General features: G+C 44.9%; 1 protein-coding gene across 3 annotated transcripts in view; it reads right to left on the bottom strand.

The window, feature by feature from the left end:
• The window catches only part of kcnn3 (potassium intermediate/small conductance calcium-activated channel, subfamily N, member 3), a 69,703-nt gene extending 59,154 nt beyond the window's left edge, over positions 1-10,549 (bottom strand). For 2 of the 3 annotated variants that reach the window (XR_005208900.1, XM_037785377.1), the window contains exons 1-2: positions 9,963-10,549; positions 8,244-9,373 (exon numbers count right to left, since the gene is read on the bottom strand). Coding sequence is in view for 2 of the 3 variants with exons in the window: in XM_037785377.1 (XP_037641305.1) it covers positions 8,244-9,344 (1,101 nt within the window). In the remaining variant the exon portion in view is untranslated. The remainder of the gene's footprint in view (positions 1-8,243; positions 9,374-9,962) is intronic. The other variant, XM_037785378.1, reaches the window with a different exon arrangement.
• Between the last annotated feature and the right edge of the window lie 2,135 nt (positions 10,550-12,684).

Consider the following 12,684-nt stretch of genomic DNA (forward strand, 5'->3'; position numbering starts at 1 on the left):
CATATAACTTTGCATGCGTGTACATGTGTTATATGTGTGTGTGTAAGAATGTGTTTTTCCCTCCTTCTTTTTGTCCAGCTGTGCATAAGTGTGTGAATAGTGTGTATTGATCAATGGCTTGCTGGACAGCATGCAGAGATAATGAGCTTTTTGAGCTTCTTTAGTTCAATCAGCAGTCACTCTCTCTCACACACACACACACACCTACAGTGGACACCGCTTATAGTGATCACGGTTACAACTGCATTTATGGATCATAAAGCTAGAGATAGAATCATACAAATGCTGTTTAAATAATTCGCTTATAGAAATAAAGTAGTCCGCTTACAGTGCTAATTTTTACATGACAACATACTTTACTTTATTCTGACGCAAAGAGTAGAGAAGCAAAGAGACGAAACTCCGGTGTTTTCGTTGCCGCCATTTTGGACTGAAAACCCTTATTATATTTAAAAGATTTTAATGTTCAACACAGGCCATTTCGGTAGAATATGACAACAGAATAGAAATAATTTTGTTTTACTTTTGTAAAGCACTTTTTACTGGAGTCCGGTAGTCACTTTCAGTCCAAAACGGCGGAAGCGTAGCTTTGCTGCTGGGTGCTGATGTTGCTATTTGACGAACAATTGACTTTCAATTCTTGCCTGACGCTGGTGCTGCGTGCATATTGAAATCATGACAGGAAAAAGGAAGTTATTTCCTCTCAATGGAAAACGTAGTCTCCTCAAATTATGACAAACAAAAAAGAGCCTGCAGCAGAGAAACTTCATGGCAGTGATGGAGACATAAAACGAATGTGCACGGGCAAAGCACCTGTGGTTGAAGCTGCCCTTGAAACAGCTGAAGCCGTGTTTGAAGCAGCTGTACTGTATTTTGAAACAAATTAAAATTCAGTGAATAGCGAAGCTGTCCAATTCATTACTTTATATTCATGTAATATATATCCAAATGTCAATTAGATGGTAATCTGCATGAGAATTAAAGAAAAACAAAAGAATCTGGTTATAATAATCATCAGTTTATAGTGATAAATTTGACCTGGACAGACGTGATCACTGTAAAAGGTTCCCATTTACACACACACACACACTAAACCAGGAAGTATCTAGATGAGGGTTTTCCCCAATTGTCCCCACCTCACCTTTATTGACACAGATGGGAGAGCAAATACACGTTGCTTACCAACCCATTATTCATGTAGTGATGAGTCGCTCGCCACATGTGCTGGTAATGCCTACGAAGGAGTGTGTGTAGGAGTGTGTGTAGGTGTGTGTGTAGGTGTGTGTGAGCGTGTTGTAATGAGTTAGCCTTGGGGGTCTCTCCCTGTCAGAGTGATGCCGTCTTGCAATCAGTCTCCAGGGAAACAGGCAGTAGACAGAGGAGCCATGTCACCTTACCAGGATAAACACACACACACACACACCACACACACACACACACACACACACACACACAACTGCACGCAACTGCACATTGACACACTCAATTAAATCCAGACAAAGGGAGATGTGAATGCACACACACACACACACACACTAGCAGGTGCATCCATGAGAACTAATATGACAGAGCTGAGTACATAAACTCTATAGGTGTGTATACACAGAGGAGACAACGTATAAGGACGTGAATGTTTACGTTGCTGATGGATGATGCAAGTTGTAAGACGCCCGTGTCTACCGACACACTCACACATATGGAGAGAAGTAGCCTAGGCTTGTTAAACTGAAAGAAATGAGCATATTTGTACCTGTTAGTAGCAAGACCTGTGGGATCTACCGTCCCTTAGAAGCCTGTGATCTAAAGATGAAGGGAGTGGAGTGGAGGAAAAGAGAGGAGGAGGAGGAGGAGGAAGAGAGCGGCGCAGAAGTGCTGAGATGGCTGATAGCTCCTTTAGAGAATATGGTGGCAGTTGGTGAGTTTAATTCCCTGATGATCTTCATGTACTGTCTGAAAAGCGGCATGCAGCCACTGTCAGTGAAAGGTCTGGAGAAAGGTCTCCCACTAAATGTCTGAGAGAAATGTCATAGATAGGGGGGCGAGGGTGGGGAGGGAGAGACCGAGGAAGCGCAGGGGGAATGTGGGAGATGTTGTAAGCGTGTTGAGATGGCAATGACCCCCCTTGGGGAAATGGAGACGTATTTAATACTCACCAGGGGAGGAACATAAACACTCCCCGTAAGTGAGAAGAAGGAAGGAAGGAAAGGGAGAATGGAAGCGAGCGCTGCTGCTAATCTGTGAAATCGTCGATGCTCGCGGTGAGAATTAAGTGGGCACACATGAGTCTCACGCACACAACGCCCGTCCTGTACGTGGAGGTGTCAAGTGTGTGTATTGACAGTGTGACAGGGGAAGCTGACAGCAGCTGTGCGTTCCCTCAGAATAGCCATATTACATTGCAGGCCTGAAATGTGGCGTGGAGTTGGGGCCCCCGCAGAGCCACAGGGGCCTTTGTGAAATGATCTATTGATCTGACAGGTCCCAGATGTCCTCAGTTATTCTCAGATATACACATGTCACACAGGGATTCCCTCCCCTTTAACCTGGTCCTAATAAAATCAATAATAGAAGCTCATAAAAGTGTTTTTAAGAGGAAGTGTCTTCACACCGCTTTGAACATTTGAAGTGTCAAGGTCCTGGGTCGCTGGCAGACTGGTGACACTGAGGCCAGAAAATACAGTGTGACACTCTGAAGATGTACAGTTTAGAGACTCTCAAAACATGCCTCTAGATAAGTTATGGTCTTGGATGCTTTTTGCAGGAAAACTCACAATTCTGCCTGCAGAGCAAAATTAACTTATTTCACATTCATGAATTATTTCATCATCCAATATTCTCTCTGCATAATCCATCGTGGCTCAACAACTGTGATTAGACTTTTACAGTACAGGAATTTACTGCCACTGCCTGGAGCGCTGAATATCATGGGTGGATGAAGTATTCAGATGCTTTAGTTGAGTAGAAATTACCACAAAATTACTCCTCTGAGAATTGATTAGTTGTTTAATAGACAGATCTGTAAAATCTGCTTTTCTCCACAATGAATCGCACCACTTTAAAGCTTCTGTTTACCAGAGATGTGCTCATATGTTTCTTGGAAATAAGTCATTCAGCATGAAAAAGCATAAATCTACATCTATCTACTATATGAAATCTGAGTTGACTGTGACCATAACGACCGATTAGTCGACTAATATATAGTTTATACTGATGCATCAATGTGTACGTTTTGTTGTGACTGAGAAGGAGCTAATTTTAACTACTTTATATCCCATTAGGTTTATAATCTATAAGTCTTAGGGCTGGGCGATATAGCCTTCTATCACAATAAAGGTAATCTCATAGCTTGATAACGATATATATCACGATATAGCATGTTGTCTGGTAATTCAATAAATAAATAGTCTATATGAAATAACCACATGGTGAAGCCAGGAAGATTAGCAGTTGCCAAAGTGCGTTTAAAATCTTAAATGTGAAAAGTAACTTGTAACTATAGCAGCCCCCCAAAAGTTCAATATTAACATGTGAAATGTAGTGAAGTAGAAGTCTAAAGTATCATGAATCCTCAAAAGTGAAAGTACTTAAATCTGCAGTAGGCAGAATGTTTTTGGCATCATTGTGCAAAAATTCCATAATAACCTTTCAGCATATTGTAATTCAAGTGGTCTGAGAGAAAACTAGACTTCTGCACCTCTCTGTGGCTGTTTTCAGGTTTTAAAAAATCGAACCTGTGACGGGAGACTTTGGCCAATCACAGGTCATTTCAGAGAGAGAGAGCGTTCCTATTGGCTGATTATTCAGCACAGGCAGCTGTCAATCACTCGCAAACTCCGATCAAACGGTCAAACTACGCAGCGCTGATAAAATATGAATTAATATTCTGTTATTTTAATGCCTATTTCTCGCCTCAAATATTTTCATAAACATTGGCCAATCACAGGCCATTACAGAGAGAGTGTTCCTATTGAGCAGTGGTGGGCGGTGTTTGGTATTTCCTCAACTGATCTCCACATGGCTGCTGGGTCACAAACTTTCTAATTTTACAGCTAAACAGTACACTACAACATGTTTCTGAAAACATTTGAGGAGAGAAATAGGCATTACAGTAACAGAATATTGATTCATATTTGATCAGTGCTGCCTAGTTTGACTGTTTTATCTGAGTTCACGAGTGATTGACAGCTGCTCAGAGACGGCAGGCTCCAGCTCGGCTCTGATTGGTTGTTTTCCTCCGGTCTGTGAAATCTTGCAGATGCCATTAGGAGCACCGGAGGACACAGAGGCATATGATTTTTTTCAGATTATCTGTCTCATGCACTACTGTCAGGATATAGTGACCGTTTTATAAAGATAACTTTCTTTTAAATCATATTTGCTCCAATCCAACCCACTGCAGCTTTAAGTAAATGTACTTAGATACTTTCCAGCACTGCTGAATATACAGATATAAGAGCAGCTTTTATCTGCCTGATCTCAAATGTGGCCTTGATCATGGACTTGGAGTTAGACATAGTAATAACTGCAGATTGAGGCGGTAATACAATGAATGGCACATCTCAGCTACAGTATGTGCTGCTGACAGGGTTGGAAATCTGTCTCTACACATGAATATACACATGCTTACTCACTATACCCACAGTCACGAACACCATGTCCTACACTGTTAACCTCTCTCCCTTTATCCTTCCTAACAGGCACACAAACACTCAAACACACACACCACCATCCAACCCACCCGGTTTAGTTCCATTCGTATTCTTCATCTCTATTTTTGGGACTATGATAGAGCAGCTGGTTTGGTAGAAACAGACACACACACACAGACACACATGCACACACATGTACAGTGACATTTAGTTTACTGCGATTGTATATGTATATACATATATATGTGTACATGTGTATTTTCAATAATGAAAAATGACACCTCATTTAAGCTCTCACACTACCTCTCATCATGCACACAATATAGCACCTCTGAAAGGCAGCATCCATTTCCAATGTGCGAGTTAGTACGGTGGACACTGCATGTGTGGGTGAGTGATTATCAATAATCAATAGAAGAAATCATTCAAGGCCTCCCCACTAGACTGGTTTAAAGCACTGCATGAACCTCTCCGCGTCTCTCTCTCTGCCGTCCTCCCATCCGTCTCCTTTTCCGTTCTCTCTTTCATCCTCACAATCTTGATATCCATTTTTCACAACAACCAGCGGGCTTCTTTCCACCTCAATTATCTAAGTGAGGGCTTGAACTGTCTGATGGAACTCCAGTATCTGTTGGAGTCAAACCAAAATCTGCAAACCATAAAAAAGAAAGAAATATATAACTTGGCACTCGGCATGTAAAAAATGGATTTTGATCAGGTTTTGCTGGAGCGTCCTTAACTCTCAACCCTGACAGGAATTATGAGGTGAGAAGATATTTATATACTATTCTTCCTCAACTCTGTTCTATACTAGATACCTTAAAGGACCCGTTTGTAACAATTAGAGAGATCTATTGGCAGAAATTGATATAATATTAATAAGTAAATTTTTTGAGTGTATAATGACCTGAAACTAAGAATCACTCTGTTTACGTTACCTTAGAATGAGCCGTTTATATCTACATAGGGAGCGGGTCCTCTTCACGGCGTATGCCACGTTTCAACAGTAGCCCAGAACGGACAAACCAAACTCTGTTAGCTTTTCCTGCTTGGGCCGGAGTCGATAACGTTACTCACTCCCGTCGCCGCCGCTCTCTCTCTCTTGCTTCACCACTCAGTTCCAACATACACACACACTCTTAAGCACGGGCTCTGCTCCAAATGGCTCTAGAGAGGTGCCAATCATGTTTTTGCGTCGGCCACCGTAGCTCTCCAACACGCTTGGCACAAGGGAGAGCCTTCAGTTGATTGCAATCTCCTCACCTCATCACTAGATACCGCCAGACCCTACACCCAGGACCTTTAAAGATGGTAAATGCAAGATTATTGCCTCTGCACGGCTCTCAACTTGGCGACGGCTGAGCTGGCGGCTGACAGCACTAACAGTGAAAACGCTTCCGCAGCGGCGCCGTCGGTCGGGAAGACGTTATCAGCTGTAACCGCCTTATGAGAGCAGTGCAGAGTGGTGGCAGTGAGCTAGCCAGTGGGGCACACTCACATGCACTAAAAGGCTTGCCTGGCGATGTCAACAAAGCGTGGAGAAGCTTGGATTACAACAGAGGGAGAGCGACTTCATTCTCTGCTCAGGTAGACATTCCTCCTCTATATCTTTACATAGCAAATAGTTGTTTCTGCTATATCTCTCTCTGGATATCTAACAGAGCGACTTTAATGAACACAAATTAACCAATATAGAGTGACAGCACTGGCAAACACAGTGGCCGCCCTGCTCGGGTTCACAGCTGTCCATCAATTCCTATTGACGGACGATGTTGCCTGACTCATATGAGGACTGTATTGGTTGTAGCTTAAGAACCTAAATCAGGCTTTTCATTATCGCCTTTCCTTTTTTCCTCTTCTTCTACAGCCTTTCATTTCTCGCCCAGCCGCTTCTCTCTTCCGATCACACTCCCCCAGTTTGACGCCCACTGGAAGAGCAGTGGAGCAGAGGGAGAGAGAAAGTGAGGGGGGAAAGAAAGAAAGCAGGATAAAAAGAGACAGGCGTGGAGTTGAAAATGAAAAGATAGCATAAAAAGTGTCCGCCGTCTCCTTCAGGGAGGAGAATAGGTCGACAGAAAGGAAGAAAAGAGACGAGGAGGGCTTGAGAGGGAGAAACTCCGACCATGAATTTTCATTAATAAAAAGACATAGCCTCTAAAACTGTGGTTTTCAAAAAGTAATGAGTGGGAGACGAGAGGCGAGGAGTGAAAGAAGCAAAGACACAGCCAGCAAAACGGAACAGGATGATTTTTCTAGCAATGACAGTAACAGAGAGAGAGAGACCAGGTATCAACAAACAGAAATAGACGGAGATAGAGATGATGGACACACCCAGCTGGCCTATTCTAATAGGCTACCTGTAAAGCTGTGCTCTCACATGAGCCGACACCCTCCTGCACATGACCAGTGATCCATGTATGACAAGCTGCCTAAGTGGAAGTAATGTTTCCACCTTATTAGCTAAAGAAAAACCAAACCTCTGTGACATGTCGACTGAAAGACGGGATGGAACGAGGACAGAGGTATCTCTGCATCAGGAAGGTTCAGGGCTCTCTGGGACAACGTGGCGCACACACACACACACACACACACACACACACACACACACACACACACACACACACACACTACCAAAATAAACAGACAATAGCAGCCAGGGGCAGATTCAGCTTATTACACTCCCCATTACACAGACAAATGAGATCCTGGCTTCCTGCTGATAATCTGCCCCCCCCTCCATGTCCTTTGCATTGTTGTATTACATCACCCAGAAGCAGCCACTGTCAAACCTGGTCATAACAGTACACAAGCCAACAACATGGGCATGGTGCTGGTCAGACTTAGTGGGAATGAGGTGATTAAGTGGTGAATGCTGATTCTAATTATCTGGCCAATAACCCGTCCAAAACAGCCAAAGTTTGGGCGTCCTGGGTTGAAGACGTGCACCATTTAACATCCCCGGTTCGAATATGGCGTGTGACCTCTGTTTCATTTAATTTCCATGTCACTTTTAGTGGCTAGAATTAATATAAAGGCAACAATTACCCAAAATGAGCCAAATTGAACCATGGAGAGTCCAACTACAACCATAAAGACAGCCTGGTGTGAGATTTGTGGACTGTTTATGTGCCGAGGTTACTGTGGTGCAATCTACCAATTTATTATTGCACTTCCATAAAGTTGGGAGACTTGTGAGTGGCAGATTTAACACGTAATGGTCAAAATCGTAGCAGCAGAGGCTGAGATGTCCCAACTTTTAGTCGTTAGTAATAGTCAAAGTCCAATAACACTGGATCCTACACTTCCCATAATGCACCTTGTCTTTCATTAGACCCTACCTGCCTGGTAATGACTATGACAAACTCCACACCCTTAGTTTGTAACACAGGCTTTCTTCTATAAATTCGTAGTCTCCAAGCCCAAGCCGAGACAACCCCGATGACATCACGATGACATCATCAGGGTTATTTTCTCCTGCTGAGCCACAGAAGACATTATACAACTGTGGTCACACTAACCATGACTAGTAAAGGAATTTTTAGGTGTAAAATCAGTGGAGTGCGCCTTTAAGTATCACATGGTCTGTCCTCTCACCTTGGTGTACACGCCCCACGACAGCTCCGTCTCTATCACCATGACGACGATGCCAAACATCCCGAAGATGAGGGCATAGTCGCTCAGCCTCTTCCTCTTCTCGAACAGCGCCCTGCGATGCCCCAGTTTATAGCCAATGTTCTGGTTCTTCCGTTTGGAGGCCTTGGAGGTGCTGCCCCTGGCCCCGGTGCCCACCGCGCTGACCGCGCCCTGCCTGCTGCCCCTCCCGGGCTGCACCGGCCTGTTCTCCACCAGCGCGTGGTTCTGGTGGTAGATGGACATCTGGTTGGAAGTGGAGTCACTGATGTCATAGCCTGCTCTGGGGTACGGCGAATCTTCTTTGGATGAAATCACAATCTCTGGAGGGCTCTGGATTAGGGGTTGATTGGTAGAGGACTGGGCCCCAGAGGAGGTAGGAGGGGCTTCTCGCTGTCGGTCGTGCCCCCCAGCTGCCGTTGCCCCGGCAACAGCTGAAACGCCGCCCTCTTTGGTTTCGCTGCCGCTCTCTGATTCGATGAGGTTTCTGCGGGAGGCGCTGAGGCGGCTCAGGGGCTTCATGACCCCGCCTGTGTACTTACAGGAGCTCATGGCGATCTCCGTGAAGGGGTTACTGTCCCTGCGGTGAACCAGAGGGCTGGCCTGTCTGTGTTTGCATCCCCTCTCTCTCTCCCTGTCCCTGTCACGCTCTCTGTCCCGCTCCCGCTCCATGGAGGGCGAGTGGGAGGAGTAATAAAGGGCGTTGTAGACCGGCGAGTTGTCCCCGCTCAGGCTGTGCTGCGAGCCCAGGCAGGAGGAGAGCGGGGTGCTGGTGGGGTGCAGGGCGTTGGGGATGGACGGGGGCAGAGGCTGGGCTCCGGAGGACGAAAGGGGCAACTTGGGGAGCGACGTCGGTGGCAAGTTGGGCGTGGTGGAGGATGGGGACGGGGTGCTGCCATTTAGACGGTCGAGGCTCGATCCTCCCATGTGGTTGGAATGGTTTGAGCCTGGCTGGCTGCCAGTGGTGGAGGGATGGGATATACTGCCCAGGGGAAGGAGGAAGCGCTGGTCCTCGTCCTCGCTCCCTCCTAGCAGAGCCATGCTCAGAGAGGGGGGAGGCTCCATGGTGGTCACGGCTGTGGCCACGCACCTGTCTACACAGACAAAAACAAGAGAAGAGAAGATCCGTAAAGACTATTTATCATGACGGTAGCAATGCAGACAGTAACAGACAGAGAGCGAGTGAGTGGCTGGAGGGAGGCGTGGGTGAGCGTTGTGATGGGTAACGGTTAGTTAGTTAAAACAAATGAGGGTGAAGACTGAACTCATAAAGCTGAGGATGTGTGACAAAGAGGGGCAGCGGAGTGGAGAAAAGTGGCCATAATTGGGGAATATGTGGACTCCTTGAGTCACATTTGAGTCAGCTGCCCAGTCAGCGCCCTCTCGCTCTCTATGTTTCCCAGGGTGCTCTCTCCTTAATTCTCTCACATCCCACAATCCAATGCAATAAAATGTCATACACAGATGTTAGCCAGAAGGATGGTGTTGATCCTCTGGCTAACCCTAACCATGGATATCAAGCTTAAAAAGGATTCCACATTGATATAGCAGGAGAAGTGACTGTGACTGTTAACCATAAGTTGGCTGCATGTGATTGATCCAAAACAATAACCTACTTTCAGTATATGATATAACCAGACACCTTGCAGCCCCCTCCTCCTCCCAGTCTGTTTCTCTACCTACCTCCTACCTCTTCTCTCTCTCAGTCCCTGCTGTCCCCCAGGTTGGGTTGTGTTGAATCACTGGCTGGATGAAAATAGACCTCCACACTTTTTCTTTTTCATGTTGTCACGGCCATCCATCCCATCATCCTTTACGCTTCGCCTCCTTGCATGCAGGTCCCTCCACAGGTCCCTCAGCTCGTCTCTCTATATTTGTGCGTCGCTCCTCCAAACACACAGATGTTTCCTCCGTCTCCTCCTCCTCTCCTTACTTGATACGATCAGCTTGTTTCCCTCTCAGCTGATCTCTCGACGGTGCCCATTTCGATCCCAGTCAGTGACAATCGACTCGAGATGAAGAGGAATAATCCATAGTTAGCTGGATTAACCTGTGGCTGCGCGTCCAAAAACGTGCAGCGACATGAAACCTGCAAAAAAAAAAAAACAACCCTGCAAAGCTGGATGTGAACTATAACATGTCATGAGATGAAGCAGTGAAGTCTGTGATTTCATATGTGGCTCCACCGACTTGCACTCCTCAGTCCACACAGCTCACTGTCTCTCCGGATCTGTCTCTCACTCTCTCCTCCAACTTCTCTCCCTCTTTCTCCGCCTCCAGACCTGCCGTTCATTCCCATTGGACGGAATCACAGGAGCGCAATACGCGCTGGAAACAGGTGGCAGGGGTTTGTGGGATGTATAGGCGCCAAACAAATGTCTCATTTATTAGTACCAGGGCTATTTGGGGGTTATTTTTTTACTGTAGCGTCAGAAAACGTGATCCATTTGGTATTTGTAACTGCTGCTTCTATAATAAAGATTATATAGGCCTATCTTGGTCGTAAAAGGACGCTGGAACTGGCACCTCAATGACAAAAACACATTAAAGGTGCAGTGCGTAGAATTTGGTGGGCAAATATGAATATATGTTATTTTCATAAAATGGTCACTATATCCTGACAGTATAGTGCATTAGACTGGTGATCTGAAAAAAAAATCATGTGCCTCTGTGTCCTCAGGTGCATCTGCAAGATTTCACAGACCCGGAGGAAATCAACCAATCAGAGCCGAGCTGGAGCCTTGCCGTCTCTGAGCAGCTGTCAATCACTCGAGAACTCTGCTCAAATGCGCTGATCAAATATGAATCAATATTCTGTTACTGTAATGCCTATTTCTCGCCTCAAATGTTTTCAGAAACATCTCGTAGTGCACCGTTTAGCTGTAAAATGAGAATTACAGGAGCGCAATACTCGCTGGAAACAGGTGGCAGGGGTTTGGAAGATGTATAGGCGCCAAACAAATGTCTCATTTATTAGTACCAGGGCTATTTGGGGGTTATTTTTTTACTGTAGCGTCAGAAAACATGTGATCCATTTGGTATTTGTAACTGCTGCTTCTATAATAAAGATATATATGGCCTATCTTGGTTGAGTATGGCACCTGTTACGCCCCTAAAAGGTTGCTGGAACTGGCAACTCAGTGCCAAAAACACATTAAAGGTGCAGTGCGTAGAATTTAGGGGGCAAATATGAATATATGTTTTTTTTAGAAAATGGTCACTATATCCTGACACTCTAGTGCATGAGACTGGTGATCTGAAAAAAAATCATGTGCCTTATCTGTGTCCTCTGGTGCTTCTAATGGTATATCTGCAAGATTTCACAGACCGGAGGAAAATAACCAATCAGAGCCGAGCTGGAGTCTGCCGCCTCTGAGCAGCTTTCAATCACTGGAGAACTCTGCTCAAATGCGCTGATCAAATATGAATCAATATTCTGTTACTGTAATGATTATTTCTCGCCTCAAATGTTTTCAGAAACATCACGTAGTGTACTGTTGTGCTGTGAAATGAGAAAGCCATGCAGCCATGTTGAGATCAGTTGAGGAAATACCAAGCACCGCCCACCAGCCAGAGAAAACTTTCTCATTTAACAGCTTAAAGAGAGAGAGAGAGCGTTCCTATTGGCTGTGCTCCGGCTGGTGGGCGGTGCTTGGTATTTCCTCAACTGATAGATCGGAGTTCGCGAGTGATTGACAGCTACCTCCGTTGAATGAACAGCCAATAGGAACGCTCTCTTTCTCTGAAATGACCTGTGATTGGCCAAAGTCTCCCGTCACGGGCTAGATTCTCTAAAGCCTGAAAACAGAGCCATGAGGAGGTGCAGAAGTCTAGTTTTCTCTCATAACACTTGAATTACAATATGCTGAAACGTTGTAATGGAATTTTCGCACAATGATGGCAAAAATATTCTGCCTACTGCAGGTTTAAGTCTGAGAATAATTTTCACATTTATAGAGCAAATATGAACACGTTTGTATAATAAAAATATATCTTGCTATTACAAAATGTACAACAAAACCTATAACACATGACATGAAGGAGGGTGTAGAAGCAGGAGAAGCGGGAGCGTCTCTGTGCACCTTCAGCTGGAAAGGACCTGCATCTCTGTTTTGTGATTAAGTAATACAGAAACCCCCTTGAAGAATTGATGTTTTTTAGACTATGATACAATAATGAAGCCTCTAACTATAATACATTCATTTTTCTTTCTTTTCCTATCTGTTGATCTGGGCGGCCAGCTGCCAATTACCCTTGAAGGGATAAATGAAGTTGTATTGAATTGAATTGAATATTAGATTTATAATGAATGCCCTTAAGATAATAAAAAAAATCTGATGCATAGCCTAATTAACAGGACGAGAATGTAACCACAGGGATTTTCTTCTGATTTCATCCCTAGCCG

The sequence above is a fragment of the Sebastes umbrosus genome, chromosome 11 (assembly GCF_015220745.1).
Source record: "Sebastes umbrosus isolate fSebUmb1 chromosome 11, fSebUmb1.pri, whole genome shotgun sequence".
Classification (NCBI taxonomy): Eukaryota; Metazoa; Chordata; class Actinopteri; order Perciformes; family Sebastidae; genus Sebastes; species Sebastes umbrosus.